This window comes from Balaenoptera borealis, assembly GCF_965194805.1.
Source record: "Balaenoptera borealis genome assembly, chromosome: 17".
NCBI lineage: Eukaryota > Metazoa > Chordata > Mammalia > Artiodactyla > Balaenopteridae > Balaenoptera > Balaenoptera borealis.
This window is the reverse complement of record NC_138876.1, coordinates 93,846-113,400: the sequence shown is the minus strand read 5'-3', so window position 1 is coordinate 113,400 and position 19,555 is coordinate 93,846. Positions and strand designations below refer to the sequence as shown.

At 53.4% G+C, this 19,555-nt stretch overlaps 2 protein-coding genes across 3 annotated transcripts in view; one reads left to right on the top strand and one right to left on the bottom strand.

The window, feature by feature from the left end:
- Positions 1 to 11,659, top strand: part of ZNF34 (zinc finger protein 34) — a 45,202-nt gene extending 33,543 nt beyond the window's left edge. For both annotated transcript variants that reach the window (XM_082363894.1, XM_082363892.1), the window contains exon 9: positions 11,335 to 11,659. The gene's annotated coding sequence lies outside the window, so the exon portion shown is untranslated. The remainder of the gene's footprint in view (positions 1 to 11,334) is intronic.
- On the bottom strand, positions 65 to 19,532 carry ZNF250 (zinc finger protein 250). Its single transcript, XM_082363898.1, has 6 exons — positions 19,430 to 19,532; positions 12,970 to 13,064; positions 12,619 to 12,745; positions 12,399 to 12,512; positions 10,656 to 10,718; positions 65 to 1,738 (listed from the first exon to the last, which is right to left on the bottom strand). Exons 2-6 carry the CDS (start codon positions 13,009 to 13,011, stop codon positions 414 to 416), a joined length of 1,671 nt encoding a protein of 556 aa, XP_082220024.1. The 5' UTR covers positions 13,012 to 13,064; positions 19,430 to 19,532; the 3' UTR covers positions 65 to 413.
- Between the last annotated feature and the right edge of the window lie 23 nt (positions 19,533 to 19,555).

The following is a 19,555-nucleotide window of genomic DNA, read 5'->3' as shown; positions in this document are numbered from 1 at the left end:
ATAGTCCAACATTCTAATTTTAAGTGCAATAATCAGAACAGTCATTGAATTTAGGAAAGGCATATAACGTTCTAAGAAAAAAACCTTTATTTGGAATGTGAGGAAGTTTTACTGTGACAGTAATCCTTATGCTGTAACTTCCTTTACTTCCTCACTTCTAATAAACTAATGTTAAATAATGAATTGTAACTGTCTTCACCAAAATTCTCTACAATTGTGTAATTACTCTGCAATGTAACCTCAAGAAGTTGAAACAAATGAGGCATCCTCTGAAGTTCTTCCAGAGCCATGTCAGTGCTTCCCTTGAGTTTCTCAGTGACACTTGGTGATGCTGATGGGCACCTCCCTTGGACTGGAGGCTTCCTGGGGCTGGGTGCCCAAGTTCCCGAGTGCAGCTTCGTGTGCGGCCAAGGTCACAGCTTCCTGTGTACCTTCTGGTGCTGGATCAGGTGGCCGTGCTGGTTAAAGGCGCGGCCACACTCCCCACATTCATAGGGCCTCTCACCTGTGTGGATGCGTTGGTGCTGCACGAGCACTGAGTACTGGCTGAAGGCCTTGCCACAGCGGCTACACTCGTAGGGCCTCTCGCCTGTGTGGGTCCTCAGGTGCACGATCAGCGTGGCCTTCAGGCTGAAGGCCTTGTCGCACTGTGCACAGCGGAATGGCCTCTCGCCCGTGTGGACCCGCTGGTGCTGGACCAGGGACCTGCGGGCACTGAAGGCGTGGCCACACTCGCCGCACACGTAAGGCTTTTCGCCAGTGTGGACCCGCTGGTGTTGGGTCAGGTGGGAGTGCTGCACGAAGGCCTTGCCGCATGCGTAACAGCCATAGGGCTTCTCCTCGGTGTGGATGCGTTCGTGGTTCAGGAGGGTGGAGCGGTGCCGGAAGGCCTTGCCACACTCGCTGCACTCATAGGGCTTCTCGCCCGTGTGCACGCTGTGGTGCTGGATGAGGACGGAGCGGTCGCTGAAGGCGCGGCCACACTCACCACAGGCGTAGGGCTTCTCCCCGGTGTGCACCCGCTGGTGCTGGAGCAGCGTCCTCTTCACGCTGAAGGCACGGCCACACTCTGCGCACGCGTGAGGCTTCTCCCCGGTGTGCACCCGCCGGTGGCTGCGCAGCACAGTGCTGTGGTTGAAGGCCTTCCCGCACACGCCGCACACGTAGGGCCTCTCCCCGGTGTGGATGCGCTGGTGCTGGAGGAGGTGGGAGAGCTGCGTGAAGGCCTTGCGACACTCGAGACACTCGTGTGGCTTCTCCCCCGTGTGTATCTTGTGATGCTGAGCAAGATCTGAGCTCACTCGAAAGGCCTTTCCACATTCGTGACACGTGTAGGGCTTCTCGCCCGTGTGGATCCTCCTGTGCTTGCTGAGGACCGAGCTCTGGCTGAAGGCCTTGCCGCACACGCCACACACGTAGGGCCTCTCCCCAGTGTGGGTCCTCTGGTGCTGGAGGAGGTGGGAGCTCCGCCCAAAGCACTTCCCACACTCCACGCACCGGTAGGGTCTCTCCCCGCCAGGAACGGATGGTCGCTGAGCAACAGGCATGCCCTGACTCAAGGCCCGGCCTTCAGGGGGGCCAGCGTGGCTGGGACTCAGACAGAAGCTCTCCTCGGGTTCGTAGCTTCCCTGATCGCTCCACTCGGCAGGTGTTTTCCTCAGAATCATCGATATTTCCTCTGAAGTGAGCGGTCTCAGACTCAAGTCTCTGTTCTGGTCCTGCTCCTTGTTTTCACATCCTGAAACAACAAAACCAAAGTGAGTGTGTTAACCCACTTGAAACTGCAGAGCAATTGCCACCCTGAAGGCGCTTCACTGGAGCAGGGAGGACCCTGAATGCCCACGGCTGAGAAGCCACCAGCAGGTGACACAAAAGGTGCCCAGGCCGACAGTGTGGCTGGACAGAAGGGCCGGCTCCAGTCCGAGGGCCCCTGTGAGGGGCACACGAGGTCAGAGCCCACTGCCACCCCAGCCTCGCCCTCCCTGGAGTATCCAGAGGCCATCGGAGGTGGGATCGAGGCAGGACCACACCTATGACCGTGGGGGGTGGGAAGGGGGCTGCTAGGGAGATGCGTGAGCGCTGCGTGCGTGTCCAGCAGACTGCTCCCTGGGGGACAAGACAGGCCTTTCAGGCGTCAGTGAGGATGGCAGAGAACGCCAGGGGATGTTTCTACAGTCAGGTCAGGGGCTCTGTAGGCTGAGTGGGCGGAGCAAGGGGTGCCAAGGACATTTTTTTAAATCTCGGAGACAGAGCCACTGAGTTGACGTCACCAGGGGACAGGACTGTCCCGGAGGACGGCCTGCTCAGAGTCATGTTCATCAAGGACACTCAGCAGGTGAAGCTGGCCTGCGGCAGGGCTGTGACAGCACAAGACGCGGGACAGGATGGAACCAGTCCTCCCACGACCCTCCCAGTGCCCATCTCAGCACCCACTGTGCTGCTGCCTCTAGCTTCCCAAAGGCATCGCTGGGGACAGTGCTAAAAACGGCGGTTGCGGGCTTCCCTGGTGGCGCAGTGGTTGAGAATCTGCCTGCCAATGCGGGGGACACGGGTTTGAGCCCTGGTCTGGGAAGACCCCACATGCTGCGAAGCAGCTGGGCCCGTGAGCCACACCTACTGAGCCTGCGCGTCTGGAGCCTGTGCTCCGCAACAAGAGAGGCCGCGATAGTGAGAGGCCCGCGCACTGCAATGAAGAGTGGCCCCTGCTCGCCACAACTAGAGAAAGCACTCGCACAGAAACGAAGACCCAACACAGCCATAAATAAATAAATAAAATTTAAAAGGACTACTTAAAAAAAAAAACAACAAAAAAACCCAAAAAAGGCGGTTGCTGAGGGACATGCCGGAGTGAGAAGCCCTGGGGGCCGAGGAAGATCCGAGGAGGGAACTCTCACTCCCTCGCCACACAAGGACACTCCTGCGGCCTCTGACAGGTGCCAGGGCCAGCAGCCCTTGGGGAAAGCAGACTGACAAATGCTATCCCAGAAACACCAGGAGATCACGAGCTAGAATGCCACCAACGTGCGTGCCCGTGGTGCCTGCCTCTCCCTCCCCTCCTCCGGGCCTTCTCAGCTCAGGGGACCTGCATTCTGCTTCATGGTGAAGACACAGAAGCCCCTCCCTGCCTGAATCTGGTGGTTAAAGGTCTTTCTGGAGTTTCTGATTAGGAAGCATACTGAATGGCAACCAGGCACGTTGTCACCGAACTGTGCTTTTTCTGTAGTAAGAATATTTTCAAGTCCCATCAGCTTTTCTTTTCTTTCTTTTTTGGTGGTAACAGCATTATTGAGATATAAGCTTTACTTTTTTTTTTTTTTTTTAAGCTTTACTTTTTAATTCATTCAGAACTTGGTTTGAGAAGACAGGTGCTGTGCAACGGGCTCCCTCAAACCCCAACCAGGACCCTTGGAAAATAATGGGCTCGGAACCCAAGCAGTCCCTCCACCAAGCAAGGGAGCTTCTAAGATAGACTTTGACTGAAGTGTTTGGAAAGAGATTTGTGCCAACAGGGTCAACATGTGCTTGATTTGACCTGTGATGTCTTGTGACATCCAGGAAATGGTTACCTTGGAGGGACTTAGACATACCAAATGCTAATACTTCTTGCAAAAGGATGGAGGCAGGGGCTTCCCTGGTGGCGCAGTGGTTGAGAATCCGCCTGCCAATGCAGGGGACACGGGTTCCAGCCCTGGTCCGGGAAGATCCCACATGCCGCGGAGCAACTAAGCCCGTACGCCACAACTACTGAAGCCCGTGTGCCTAGACCCTGTGCTCCACAACAAGAGAAGCCACCGCAACGAGAAGCCCGCGCACCGCAACGAAGAGTAGCCCCGGCTCACCGCAACTAGAGAAAGCCCGTGGGCAGCAACGAAGACCCAACACAGTCAAAAATAAACATAAATAAATTTATTTTAAAAAACCCCAAAAAACATTAAAAAAAAAAAAAAAAAAAAAAGGATGGAGGCAGCCCGACTGCAGCAAACCCTCAGCAGAGGGTCATCTCGCAAGAGGCAGGAGCAGGGCTGGGAAGACTTACCCAGGGTTCCTTAAAGAAGTCACACTGAGGGAGAGGGGCCCCCACAGTGGTGTAGAGGCTGGGGTCCCACCCCGAGCTTCAGCTGCCCCCGACACGGGGACATCCTGGCTTCCCCACCCACACTGCTCTCCAGGGCTCAGGTGGGTGTTCTGCCTGCAGCCAGACCTCTTCATCTGGAGGGCCCACCAGCACACCCATGTCAAAAGTTCAAAACGGAGGGCTTCCCTGGTGGCGCAGTGGTTGAGAATCCGCCTGCCAATGCAGGGGACACGGGTTCGAGCCCTGGTCTGGGAAGATCCCACATGCCACGGAGCAACTAAGCCCGTGTGCCACAACTACTGAGCCTGCGCATCTGGAGCCTGTGCTCCGCAACAGGAGAGGCCGCGATAGCAAGAGGCCCGCGCACCGCGATGAAGAGTGGCCCCCGCTTGCCACAACTGGAGAAAGCCCTCGCACAGAAACGAAGACCCAACACAGCCATAAATAAAATAAATTTAAAAAAAAAAAAAAAAAAAAAAAAAAAAAAAAAAAGTTCAAAACGGAACTTGGCTCCTCCCTCCTGCAGCTGGGGGCCTTCAGGACCCACGTCTCTCTTCTGATTCCCTTTTTTTTTTTTTTTTTGGCTGCACCATGTGCCATGTGGGATCTTAGTTCCCTGGCCAGGGATCAAACCTGCATCCCCTGCATTGGAAGCACGGAGTCTTAACCACTGGACCACCAGGGAAGTCCCTCTTCTGTTCTTCTCTTCCTCTTCCAACCCCAGTGTCCAAGCCCTTGTTCCTGTTGCCAAACAGTCACCGCCCTCTGCTTCCAAGCACTGCCTCTTCATCAGAGGCAGTGACGGCTCCTCCCCGGGACCCTCAGAAGAACACAATCTCAATTTGGCAAAGTCTCGTGACTGCACTGACCAATCCAGCTGTGATTCCCATGTTCTTCTACCATTAATGTCGTTATTATATTATTTAAGACAACACGTATTATTATGTCATTTTGTTAACGGCCTTCCCCCAGGGGCTAGAAACCTGGAAAGAGCATCTCTTCCATCCCGACAGCAAGAAAAAGCTAGACAATCTACAAAATCTTAACTTTTCTGAATCCATCACAGAACTAATGTCACAATAATAACCAACTGACCCGAAATCTAGGGAAAGACAGGTGCGTGGGATGGCCCATGGCTGAAGGGAGGGGTGAGAGGAAGATGGAAGGCAGGGCCACCACACAAGCGGCTCAGAGACTCCAGCTAAAACATTAACAAATTGACAAAGAGCCCCTGGGAGCATGGACACAAGGGTGCATCTCTATGGACCTCCCCTGGGGGTAGTACCACAGGGAGGCTCCCTTGGGGGTTCAGGTCTGAAAGAGGGGGGAGCCTTCTCTACGGAACAAAAGTTGTGAGTCACTGGGGGAGGGTAAGCAAACTTGACACTCTGGGGACAGATGAAAATCATGGCTGGGGGAAGGGAAGACTATCCTGTGCTTGGGGGGTGGGGGTGGGGAAGGGGCAGGAAACGACCCTGGGCCCAGACAGTTAGAACCTCCTTCAGCTGGGGGAGGGCTGAGCCCAAGGACGGACCAGGACAGCAGGGGTTGCTCCATCCCCGCTTCCCCAAGTCTAACAAGCGCTGAGCAACAAGCCACAGCAGGCTGTTGCGGGTGGAGCAAGCCTCTGCGGTACAGAAGCACACGGGAGACTGAGCGCCCCCGCCCTGCACGAGGAAGTGCCTGTGGAACCTGAATCTGGTGGCGCCCTGAAGGCAACTATGGGCACAGAAGAACCCAGCCCAGCTCCTGACTGAACTGACTCTGCTTTCCTCACTAACAGTTGAGCAGGAGAGGCTGTGTTTCCAGACAGACAGTTTACCTCTTTCGCTGTCCCATGAGTGATGGCTGACATTCAATAAAAAAGTAAGAGATACCAAAAAAGAAAAGGGTGTGTGAGTGCGTGCACATGCGTGCACACACACACACACACACACACACACTAAGCGGCAATACGCCAGGCTCAGAGGTGACCCGTGTGTTGGAACAACCTGCACCATCAGACACAAGACACAGCGACAGAGGTAAAGGATGCCTTTGATGTGCTCGTCAGTAGACTCAACTCAGTTGAGGAAACGACCAGGGAGCTTGCAAATAGGTCAACAGAAATTATTCAAACTGAACCACAAAGAGGAAAATGAACAGTAAACAATAAAAACAACACTGAACAGAGCTGTGGGTCAATACTGAACAGACCAACTTGCACGTCGTTAGAATCCCAGGAGAAGACAGAGGACAAGGAAGTAAAACATCTGAAAGGATAATGGCTGGGATTTTTCCAACAATAACAGATGATATCAAAACACAGATCCAAGATCAGAGAAACACAAACATGTTTCCTATTCAAACTCCTAAAAACCAAAGAGAAGGAGAAAATCTTAGACGCAGCTACAGGGAAAAAAACCACAGAGAACACAGAGGAACCAATGTAAGAAATACAGCAGACTCGTCATCAGAAACCTTCATCACGTCAGAAGACAATGCACGGACATCCTTCAAGTGCTGAGAGGAAAACACTTGTCAATTTACAACTCTGTGCCCAGCAAAAAATACCTTCCAAAAAAAAAGATAATTTTTTGAAAAGAAAAAACCCAATGGAGAGAGTTCCCAACCATGAAATCCACATTACTGTTAAAGGAAGTTCTTCATGGGGAAAAAATATACCTGACAGAAACTTGGAATTGCACAAAGAAATGACGGTTTTTGGAAATGGTTAAAATGAAGGTAAATATAAAAGACTATGAAAAAGTTTTCTAAGTCACTCTAAAAGACAACCGTCTAAAGCAAAAACAGTAGTTGCATATTGTGGGTTTACAACATATATAAAACTTAGGACAGTATCATAAAATTGGGAAAGAAGGAACAGGGAAGTTGTTAAGGACTGAAAATTTGTGTTCTCCCAAATTCGTATTCTGAAGCCGTAACCCCCAGTGTGATGGTATTTGGAGGTGGGGCCTTTGGAAAGTGCTTAGGGCTAGTTGAGGTCATCAGGGCAGGCCGCAGTGATGAGAATAGTGTCCTTATGTCTCCGCAGGCACAGAGAGTCAAGTGAACACACAGCAAGAACGTGGCCGCCTGCACAGTGGATAAGACTCCACGTTCCCAATGCAGGGGGCCTGGGTTCAATCCCTGGTCAGGGAACTAGATCCCACATGCATGCCACAACTAAGAGTTCACATGTCACAACTAAGGAGCCCATGTGCTGCAACTAAGGAGCTGGCAAGCTGCAACCAAGGAGCTGGCAAGCCACAACTAAGACCTGTTGCAAATAAATAAATAAATATTGAAAGAAAGGGAAGGAAGGAAGGAAGGAAGGAAGGAAGGAAGGAAGGAAAGAAAGGAAGGAAGGAAGGAAAGAAAGGAAGGAAGGAAGGAAGGAAAGAAGGAAAGAGAGAAGGAAAGAGAGCGAGAGAGAAAGAAAGGAAGGAAGGAAGGGAAGGGAAGGAAGGAAGGAAGGAAGGAAGGAAAGAAAGGAAGGAAGGAAGGAAAGAAAGGAAGGAAGGAAGGAAAGAAGGAAAGAGAGAAGGAAAGAGAGCGAGAGAGAAAGAAAGGAAGGAAGGAAGGGAAGGGAAGGAAGGAAAAAAAGAAAGAAAAGGAAGGAAGGGAGGGAGGGAGGGAGGGAGGGAGGGAGGAAGGAAGGAAGACAAAGTGGCTGCTTGCAAGTCAGGAAGAGAGCAGAGCCCTCGCCAGAAACCAAATCAGCCGGTACCTTGATTTTGGACTTCCAGCCTCTAGAACTGTGAGAAGTAAATTTCTGATGTTTAAGGACCCGATCAGTGGCATTTTGTTATGGCAGCCTGGGCCGGCCAATACAACAGCATGCTTTGCGTGCACCACTATGGAGCAGTCAGTAGTGCAGGGAAGCAGTGGTTACCCTGGACCAGCCACTATACACCCTGTTGTTTGTTCCCTCTTCTTTTTCTTCTTTCTAAAAAGTTAGGTATTTTTCATGATTCTATCTTATCTCCTTTGCTGTCTTCTCAGCTATAACTCTGGGCTATTTTAGTGGTTGTCTCAGGGTTCACAGCATGAGTCTTCAGTCTGTCAGTCTGCCTTTGGCCCCTGCTTCTCTCCATGTGATGTGTCTTTTTCTCTGGCTGCCTTTAAAATGTTCTCTTTGTCACCAGTTGTCAACATTTAATCATGATGTGGTTTAGTGTAATTTTATTCATGTTTCTTATGCATAGGGTCCCTTGAGCTTCTTAGATTTCTGAGTTTATAGTTTTCATCAAATTTGGAAAAACTTCAACTGTCACTTCTTCAAATATTTTTCCTGCTTTGTTCCCATCAATGATATATATCAGGCTATTTCAGGTTCTCCCACAGCTCACCGACATTCTTCAATCTTTTTTAGCCTTTGTCCTGTTTCCTTTTCAAAAGTTTCCATGCCTTTGTTTTCAAGTTCACTAATCTTTTCTTCTGCAATGTTTAATCTGCCACTAATTTTACCCAGTGAATTTTTCATCTCATCGTTGTTTTCATCTTTAGAAATTAGATTTGGGTTTTAAAAAAATTAATCTTCCATGTCTCTACCTAATACACTATTTCCTGTAGCTCCCTGAACATATGGAATTTATTCTGTTTTAATATCCTTATCTCCCAATTCTATCATCCCTGTCATTTCTGGTCAGTTTCACTTGACTGGTTTTTCTTCTAATCATGGTTGTATTTTCTTGCTTCTTTGTATCTCTGGTAATTTTTCATTAGATGCTGGACATCATGGATTTCCCCTTGCTTGGTGCTGGATACTTCCGTATTTTTATAAACATTATTGAGCTTTGTTCTAATACGTGGCTATGTTACTTGGAAATTGTATGGTTCTTGCCTTTCAACTCTGTTCAGTCTGACCAGAGCAGTGTTTAAGGTTATTCCCCCCAACCCCCATTAGCGAGGCAAGACCCTACTCAGTACTCTACCTGATGATGCCTTGTGAGTTACAAGGTTTTCCACTCTTGCTGGTGGGAAGCGACAGTGTTCCCAGCCTTGTGTGAGCACTGGGAACTGTATTTATTAGCTTACAGTTCTGTAGGCCACAATTCTGCATGGTGGGGATGGGTTCTCTGCTCAGGGTATCACAAGGCTGAGATAAAGTGTCAGCCGGTCTGAAATCTTGTGTGAAAGCTCAGGGGATAAATCTACTTCTCAGCTCTTTTTTATTGTTGGCAACATTTGGCTCCTTGGAGCTGCAGGGCCGAGGTGACCGTTTCCTTGCTGGATGCCGCCTGGGAGTCACTCTCTGCTCCTACCTCCTACCTGCATCTTTAAGGCAGCAATGATGCATCATATCCATCTCCTGCTTTAAAACATTTTTTTTTTAAATTAATACATTTATTTTTGGCCACACAGAGCAGCTTGTGGGATCTTAGTTCCCTGACCAGGGATTGAACCTGGGCCAAGGCAGTGAAAGTGCTGAGTCCTAACCATTGGCCTGCCAGGGAATTCCCTCCTCCTGCTTTGAATTTGACTTGTCTCTGAGCTCTAGACCCAGATTTGGAGCACTCTCTGTTCCTTAAAGGCAACAGTGCCATTTAACATGACCTAATCATAAAACACATAACCACAGTCCTGGGAATTACGCAGGGCACGTATACCAGGGATCAGAGGGCAGGGATCCTGGCGGTTATCTTAGTTGGCTTGGTATCCTAACAAAATATCCTAGACTGGGGGGCTTAAACAACAGGAGGCTGGGAAGCCCAAGATCAAGGTGCCAGCAAGGCAGATTTCATCCTGAGGCCTCTTCTGTTGGCTTGTAGGTGGCCGCCACCTTCTCATCTGGCCTCTCCTTTGGTTCTCTTCTATTAGAACCTGTTCAAGTTTTGTGCCCATTTTTCTTATTGGGTGTTTCTTCATATTTTATTCTCTTCAGAGCAATTTATTTATTAAGTGTGCACTGTACTGATAAATGGCAACAGTATTCCATAGGTTCTTCATTTAAATATCTGAATTCACTGTCATCTGTTTAATAAGATTTTTACATGTTCTTAAAAACTTGTACTATGTTTTTTTTTAAGCGGAAAACAAGTTTTAGTTCCTTTTTTTTGACTTATAAGCCTCATCATCACAGAGTAAAGCTGGTAGGTCAAAGAAATAATTACTCATTTGCGTGGAAAAGTATCACTTCTAATGTTTGAAGCTTCCTGAATGGGTGGCTTCTGGCCTGATGCCAGACTAACAAGACAAGAAAGATGACTTTAACGGTGAAGAATAAATTAACATTTCAGGAGGTAACTCCCTCCATTACCCATGGCACAAACACAGCGCACAACAGACCCAGGCTGCCAGGAATGCGGGGATGGGCTGCCTCTTGCCCCACACTCTCAGGATGGCAGCTTCATCGTTGTTTCAAGTGTACAGTAGCAACAAGACAAATAAAGGGGAAAAAGCAAGTCCACTGAAACCAATTTTTTAATTAACCGCCCCCGCCCCCCGCCGGCATTCTGTAGAGATTGTGTGTGTTGTGTAATGAAAACACATGTTCTACATCAGAGCAGCCTGGGAATCTCCTCGTGTTCTCGTGAACACGAGCACAAACACGTCAGGGATTGTACTGGATCAAAAAGAAGATGAGACACACACTTACCCCAGGGACAGGACGTGCTGTCTTGCTGCACACAAGCTGTCTTGTGGTCACACGTGAAGTTGTCTGCAAAAGGAACAGAGAGTTGAAGGGACAACAAAACCAACGCCTCTCCCAAGAGTGGAAAATCCTCTCACTTCCTGTTACAAGACGAAAGTGCAATTCATTGGGTTAGAGACAGCAGGGCCGGGCAGGTGCACACGCTTCTCCCTTTGAGGAGCCGCCGGGCGAGGCTGAGGCACATGGTGGGGGCCCGGGCTGCAGCAGGCAGCTCCTGCTCTGTGCACACCCCTCATCTCTCAGACCCCGTCCTCTGGGGCCTGTGGATGGGGGGCAGAGTGAGCGGGTGCTTCTGTGCGAAAGCTTCTCTCTCCAGCCCGCCATGCTCTTGGAGAACGGCGGTCTCTTTGGCATCAGATCTGAAGGGCACTCGTCTAAAACCTCCATCAGGTGAAACCACAGCTGGTCCACCAGGGACCCAGGTCTGGTTGGGGGCAGCTGTTTTCTTGCCCCCTGCAGCTGCAGTCAAAGATATGCTCAACATGATGCTGTGCCTTTTCTACATTCCCTGGAAAATCGCATTCCTCCGGGTCCAGCGAAGTCACTGCTCTTCTGAGGATACCTGATTCTGCAGGTCAGTAAGAGGCGGGCTGTCCGTAACACCTGGTGCCCCTCCACACAGCACCCAGAGACCCTGGAGTGGAGCAGCCATGGGATTGGTGCCGTGCTGTCCTCACAGCCAGAGGGGCCGCGTCCTGCAGGGCAGGCTGGCTGAGGTTCCCTGAGACTCCTGTCCTCGTCCTTCGCTGGATGTCGCCCACCCCCACCCCGCCCTAAAGCAACTGCTGGCCACTGCCCTCAGGACTGGACGCCTCTGCCGGCACCCCCCCTTCTACACTTTCCTCCATAAACGTCTGGTACTTCGTCTGCTAGGTTAACTACTGGATACCTCACCTCTCTGATGCTGCGGTAAATGCTACCTTTAAGAATATCACATCTTTAAAGAATTTTTTTCTCTCTTGCTGTTGTACCTATATGAGATGGTGGATGTGACCTAAACTTACTGTGGTTATTATTTCACAATATATTTAAGTCAAATCATTATGTTCTACACCTTAAACTTGTAATGTTATGTCAATTATATCTCAGTAAAACTGGAAAAAAAAATCATACCTTTGGTGCTGATACATAGAAATAAAACTGATTTTGTACCTAGCAAACTCTCTTGTGAATTCTAATCAATCTTACAAGAGAAAACCATATGATTTTCAGTGATTTCTTTCCAGTTCTATAGCTTCAACTTCGTTGTTGTGTTTCGTCTGTCTTGCCTTATTTTGGGTGGGACGCCCGGACAGCGCCACGTGGCTGTGGATGGTGGGCTCCTCATCGCAAACAGCTCCAGCCCCACTACCTACCAGGTTAAGAAACTTCCCTTCTACACTTAGGGTGCCTCCTCCTTCCCTAAACCAACCAGGTATCCCTCAAACACTGGATGTCCCATCAGAACGGGGACCTGGCAGGGGCCCGGTCCCCATGGGTGCTCTCCCCACTCTGCCTGCGCCCAACCCACTACCAGGCTGCACTTGCCTCTGTGCTCACTCCTTGCCCTGGGCCTCTGCCTGCTCGGCCCCGCCTGCCCGCAGGGTCCCTGCCAAATCAGACCCCAGGAGGAAGCCACTCCGGCCACCTCCCATCAGCACCCGCAGATGCTCAGCCCTTGGTGCAGGAAGGTGGCTCCCCACTCACCTGAGCGGCCAATGCCCAGGCCCCTGTGCCCCTCATTTCCCTGTTTGTCCAGGACCCACGGCTCCTCTCCTCGCTCCAGCTGCGAGATCACCTCGGGCTTGGATCCTGGAATTCCTGCTCACGGGGAGGGAAAGGCCTTTTGTCTACACAGCATCCGTGAGCACCCTAACCCGCCCTGGGCCGAGCACACAGACAGACGAGGCCTGCAGAGGGGCCTTACCCACGGAGACCACGTTCCCATAGGTTTCCATCATCACATGTCGGTAGAGGCCCCGCTGAGCAGGGCCCAGGCGGTCCCACTCCTCCTGGGAGAGGAGCACGGCTACGTCCTCGAAGGTCACCTTGGCCTGGAATGACAGGGGCTGCTGCAGGTCGACTGAGTGTCTCCGTCCGAGACGAGGTGGGTGCAAGCAGCATGGGGGTGTGGGGATACGCCCAGGGATGCGGGGGCAGTGACAGGAGGGGCCACAGCATTCAGGAGGCAGTGATGTTCAGGCTGCCACCAGGAGCCCCAGGCGTGGGCCGACTGTGAGCAAGGCAGGGGTGCTGCGCAGGCCTCGGGGCAACTCACCTGGGGCACCGCCGGTGGCGGTAGGAGCCTGGCCGCTGCCATCACCTGGTCCCTGGGGTCTCTGAGGAAGATGGAAATCGGAGGAGCCTGTGGGACTGAGGAAGAGCAGGGAGCACATGACAGGCCCAGCCGGGCCCCCCGTGAACTCTGACTCCAGTCCCAGAGCCGCACAGATGGACCCCGAGCTCTCGGGCCCAGGAAGGTCCCACCTGAGACACCTGGGGACGCCGTGCGCCCCTAGGGCAGTGGGCCGTCTGCCCAGCTCACCTGGCACGGCCTGCAGTGCGCGCACAGGCCCGGGTGAGCGCGTCCTCACAGGAGCCAAGCTGTCATCCAGGGAGGCACCGGGCCTGGCTGCCTCCAGAGATGCTGGGCGTGGACAGTCCTGCCAGGGCCACGCTCCTGTGGGGACCCCATGCCAGGCCCTGCATGCCTGGCTTGACCACAGCCCTCCTGTGGGCCCACCGATGCCCTGGCCGCGCCTGGTCCTGCCCCGGTGGCGGCTCCAGCGGGGGTCGGGTTCTGGTGGGAGTCCAGAGTGACCCAGGGATTTGGTTTCAGCACCTGACAGGGAGGCCCGAGGGTGGGCAGGTTCTGGGGAAATGCCAGGCCAAGTAAGCTATCTGTCACACCCCAACTGCCAGACAGAAGGGGGGACCAAGAGCTCTCCTGGCAGGGCGATGGGGCTGACATCATCTGGAGGCCGAGGCGGGTCCGCAACAGGGACACAGAAGCCCAGCAGGCAGATTGCTCGGGGAAAAGCGACGCAAGAATGAGGTCAAGCCCTCAGGCAGGCACCTCACCAAGCAGGACGCTTCGCCTCATGCTGTGGGCCTCTGGGGGAGCAAGTCAGGGAGCCACCACCTCACGCTCTTGGTAAAGCGTCCCGTGGATGAGTACGTTTACACACACAACTTTCAGGAAAATACACACTGAACTCGTGACCGCGGCCGCCTCTGGGGAGCAGGAGCCGTGGCGGAGAGAGAGGATGGCCCTCACTGCCCACCCCTCCGTCCACCAGAAAGGCCCATTCCCCCAAAACGTGTGCGCGCACGCGTGTCTGTGCGTGTAAAGGCAACATGACTGTAATTAGAATTCCAACCGGAGTCTTCGATTAGAATTCAAGGAGTGAATAAAAGTACCCCAGAATTCACCCGAAAACGGATACTGACCTTTGTTAACGGCACAGCTCTGGTCCTCTGGGAACCCAGCAGAGGTGGACAGTCATTTGCACTACGGGCTGACCATACCTGGGCCAGGACCCAATAATGAGCACCCACAGGCGCCCCATTCACAGCCTCCCCAGTGGGTGCTGGTGGCCGGCCACGAGGCCTTGGGCCAGGCCAGCTCCTGCCCGAGCCCGTGTCTGTGACCTGAGCTGCTTCCCGCTGCACAGGCCTGAATGTCCAGTGGAGCCCAGGGGCTCCCTTTGGTGTGCTGAACTGGTGACCTCCTTCCCCCCACCGGGCATCTCCACGTGGGTGTCCTCTAGCACCTCAGACAATTAACATCAAACACCGACCCCGCCCTCCACCCGGTTCTGCCCCAGCTGATCTGGCAGCTGCATATGATCCAGAACCTGGGCCCGCGGCAGCACCGTCCTGTCCTGCCCCCCCATGGGAACGCAGTGACTGTTCTCGGCTCCAAGGCCACCCCCACCCTGCCCCCACACCGTTCCTGAGGCTGCCCAGCCCTGCCCGGGCCTCCCCTTGGCTGGGGTGGCTCCCGCCCCTCGGCTGGTGCTTGGCCATGTCACCCTCTCGCTGAGGCCCCTCCTGAGCCCCCTTGGGGTCCTCTGCCTCATCGCTCTCACACCCCCCTTCCTGTCCCAGCAGAGCAGCCAGTGGCTCAATGTTTGCTGAAAAAGTGTATGAAATTACAGGAGCAATGAGACCACACTCCACCCTCACAACAGCAACAAGTGCCCGGGGAACATCTGCTGCCAGCAGCAATGGGGAAGCGGAGTTTCCGGTACGCTCTTTCTCAGGTGAGAAAGTCACCTGGTATATTTAGGTGCAGCAGATACACCCTTAGGCAGTGCACGCCCTCCCGGGAGGGAGGTGAAACCAGGAGGGGAGGGGGCAGAGCACAACCCTTAAAGAATAACACAGACGTCAGATATGACAAAAACGGGTTAGAACCAACTACGCCCAAGATGGTGGAAGACTCGCCCCCCAGAGCCTCATTATATGCTCATTGTAATACATCAGCTAAATGACACACCCACAGGCCCCACAGTTCCGAGGCCCCTGCCCTTCCCCTGAAAAAGCTGGAATAATCCTCCTACTTGTTAGCCTATGAAATTACCCAGCCCATAAAAAGTAACCACCCCATATTCCCATATTTCAGGGCCACTCTCGCCTTTTGAGACGGACCACATTCTAAGGAATGTGTACCTCTCTAAATAATTCCACTTCTCACCTATCACTTAGCCTCTTACTATGAATTCCTTCTGCGCTGAGACATAGAGCAGGGGTCCCCAACCCCCAGGCCGCGGACGGGTACCGGACCGGGCCGCAGCGCAAGAGGTGAGTGGCAGGCAAGCGAAGCTTCACCTGCTGCTCCCCATCGCCTGCATGACCGCCTGAACCATCCCCCCCTACCCCGTCCGTGGAAAAACTGTCTTCCACGAAACCGGTCCCTGGGGCCAAAAAGGTTGGGGACCGCTGACATACAGAACCTGAGCTTCAGTAAGTCCTGAGCCTAGGTGTGTGGTTTCAATTAAAAGACAGTGAGTTCGAGTCTCGGCCCACGAGTTCGAATCCCATGTGAGTCATGGGGTTTCAGAAGCAGGCTCCAGGATGGTGCTGCTGCCAAAGCCACAGTCCTTCCACACACCAGTCCGGCACCTGCTAAGACCAAGATTCAGGCTGCGCCCGGTGGCCAGACGGGTCAGCAAAAGCACGGGATACGGCGTGTGTCCACGATGCTCCTGTTTCACAAACAATGACCTCAGGGGCGCGACGGGGCGTGAGCCCTTGTCCACACCGGTAAGACAGAGAGACACACCTCCTCTCAGGTGAGAGCGCTTGACTAAGCGGCAGTCACCCGAGGGGATTAACTCAAACCCAGCGGCCAACAGGCCTGAGGCACGGAGGGGTGGAGAGGGAGAAGGCGACAAGATTCCCACCTGCGGTGAGTCCCAGAGAAGCACGAAAGCAAAAGACCTCTGCCTAGGATGACCTCTGCAAACTGCCAAAGGGAAAAAGCGTATCGTGAAGTATGCCTGTTGCTCTGCTCTGAAGGCCTGTGTCCCCCAAATGTATATGTATGTGTTGAAATCCTAATGCCCAATGTGAGAGTGTTATGAGGTGGGGCCTTTGGGAGTGCTTCGGTCATGAAGGTGGAGTCCCCCTGATAAGAGACCTCACAGAGCTCCCTTGCCCCTCCCTCCACGTGAGGACACAGAAGTCTGCAGCCAGGAAGAGGGCCTCACCCGCCCCTGCTGGCCCCCTGACCTCGGACATCCGGCCTCTGCACTGTGAGAAATCAATGTCTGTTGTTTTACAGGCTGCCCAGTGTGTGGTGCTTTGCTATAGCAACCCAAATGGAATAAGACACTTACATCCTGATAAAAAATAAAGAAAACAAATTTAAAAACTGGTACTAACTAGTTTTTCATTTTTCTTTACTTGCACTTTGGTAGATAAGGTCTGGGTCTCCTGGAACGAGTCTGTGCCAGATGCAAAGACGTGCAAAAAACACTGCAGGCCGCTAACCGACACCACAGGGAGGACAAGAGAGCCACCTGGGCACTGAACCTGGCTTTTACCAGGCCACCCCCACCTCGATGCCTGGAGCTCCAGGCATCAGGAAGGGCGAACAGGTGGGCAGGACAAGTCCTGTTTAGATGGTCCCCAGAGCCGAAATCACCACCACCAAGGGTCAGAACTGGCTCTGAGGAGCTGCCTAAGGAGGCCATGCCGCCCCCAACACAGCGGCAAGTACAAAAAGCACCCGCCCCAGGGGTGCCCGCAACAGTGACCCACCCACCCACGGGTCACTGTCATTCTTCAGATGCAGGAATTTCGTTTTTTGCAACTCCCACCAGGGAATAACCCAAACAAACCAGAACAGGCCAATATTCTCTGCAGCAGTGGTCACACTGCAGTGAGACTCTGCCGAGTGAGGTCTGGCTCGGGTGGTGACTAAGGGACTGCAGAGACGCAAAGAGCTCAGAACTTAATGTTTGTTATTATTTGGTTTTGTAAGCTAAGCTTTAGTAACTTATCGCTCTTGCTGGAACTGCTGATGATCTTGATGTAAAAGAGCCTTTCTTCCAAAGACCCCGCCCACAGTGACAGGCATGACAGGCACACTCCCAGTCCCTGGTCTGGGGTGGGAGGCTCCCAGAGTCTCCCCCCTCATCCTCACCGTCCTCACCCCCAGGTTTTCCTGCTGGAAGGCCTGCCCCCTCTTTCTTCATCTCCACGGAGCCCCACCCTCCAGGGTGGAATCGCCTTCCAAAGAGGCACTTCTGAGCCACCCGTAAGCCCAAAGCACAACCCTGCAACCTTCGGAAGTAAATGATCACAAACATGCATCCACGTGGACAGCCTTCCTACACCCCAGCAACACGGAGTCAGAAAATACACAGGGAAAAAGGTTCTATTCACAGATGGCAACAAGAAACAAGGTTAAAATAAACCTGAGAAATGTGATGCTAATTCTGCCCACTGTATCCACAAAGCCGTGGTGCCGAGAGCCAAGCTGGCCTGGACTAGAAGGGGGAGAGCAGGGCCACGTCGATAAACAAACGGATCCCGGGGAAGATGGTCCAGTAACCGGCACTTGGACAAGGGGTCTAAACTTAGATCTTTGCACAAGGCTCAACTTATCTCCCAGAAAGCTAAGCAAAAGCAGAGATTAAAAAAATACGACAAAAAACAAAAAAAAGACAGAAAAAAAATGAGATCATTTCATATCATATACTGAAAGCGTTCGGCTAATGAATGAATAAGAGATAAATTTAAAAATAACATCATAAAAAGAACTTGAATAAAGTCTGGGGGGCAGAGATCCACAGATCTGCTGCATGAAAATCAAAACCTTTGCACATCAAAGCACCATGAATCCCAGAAATGGGCCCAAGACTCGAGAACTTAACTCGTGACAAAGGTGGTTTTCCAAATCAATGGAGAAATGAATTATTCAGTAGGTTGTGTCAGAAATATCAGGATTTAGAGACAACACTGAAGCTGGATTCCCAACTTGCCCCACACCAACATGATTCCAGATGGAGCCAACATTTCACAAGTACCAGAGAAAAACAAGAGTTTATTTAAAAACTAATCTTGGAATAGGGAAAGCCCTTTAAAACACAGCACAAAGCCAAAAGCCTCGAGGGTAAATATCTGACCATTAAACACTCGAAATCTTCCATCTCAAAACGGAAGAAAACACCATAACCGGAGTCAAATGACAATTTGAGAAGACACGTAGGTTAAAGAACCGAGCTGATGAGAAAGGAAACGCCAAGGGCAGCGCACACCGAGGGCTCGGCTGAAAAGGCGGCACGCCGTCTCCCGCTGAAGCGCCCCGGCAAGCTTCCAGCAGGCAGACACCCGCGGACTCTGGGAAAGGCTGGTCGCGCTCACGAAAAAGGGCTTTTACAAAGTAACCGGGAAACGAGCCTCGATGGAAAATGGAGGCGGGAGGGGAACTCGGGAGGAAGCACTTTTCCCAGAGAGACGCCAAGGCCGCCGGGACGCTGAGTGCGACCCCCGCGGACAGCGGTCCCGCGACCCCGGCCCGCCCCCGGGCGCCGCGAGAAGCTGGAGCTCGCGGAGTCGAGGACCACCCGCTGGGCAGGGCTCGCCGTTCGCGGGAGCGGGGCGGGGAGGGCCCGGCGGAGGCGAGAGTGGGGCGGGGGCTCGGAGTGCGCCTGGAGAGGGCAGGGGGCGCGCGTGGGAAGCGCCCGGCCGCGTGGAGGGTCCCGGCCCCCGCCGCCGCGCGGGCAGAGGCTCCCGGTGCTGCCCGCGCCCCGACTCACCGTCCCCGCCGCAGTCTCACGCGCAGATGCGACCGCCCGCACCTCACTCAGACAAAGGGGATACCCCGCCCCGTCTGCGCACCCGCCAATCCCGGAGCGCCCCGCCTCCCAGGGCCACGCCCACACCTCCCAGGCAACCACTCCTAGAGCGCGACACTTCCCAGTCCGCCGTGGGCCCCGCCTTCCCTGCCCGGCGCCTTTCTCCTGACTGACGCCTGTGACTCGCGCTCCGGAGCCACCGAGAGACACGGCCTCCATCGCGCCTAGAGAGGCCACGCCGCGTCCGGGCCTCCCAAGGCCGCACTTCCGGCGTGGCCCCCCAACTGCTGGCCCTGTAGGCCGTAGTGGCCGCCCCACCCCCACCCTGGCCGGTCCCCGCCGTGCTTCAGCCGGTGTCACCCCGCCGAGGCGGGGCCTGGCACGGGCTGGAGGTGGTCGTCATGTGTGGCGGCGACCGCCTCCCCATACCCCTGCGCTGGTGTTTGCGCACTTCGGGGCGGTGCGCGGTCCGGGGCTGGAGCGTCCGAGGAGGACGCTGTGGCCGACGTGGAGGACTAGCGCGGGCGGAAGGAAGAGGTGGTCATCGCTGCTTCC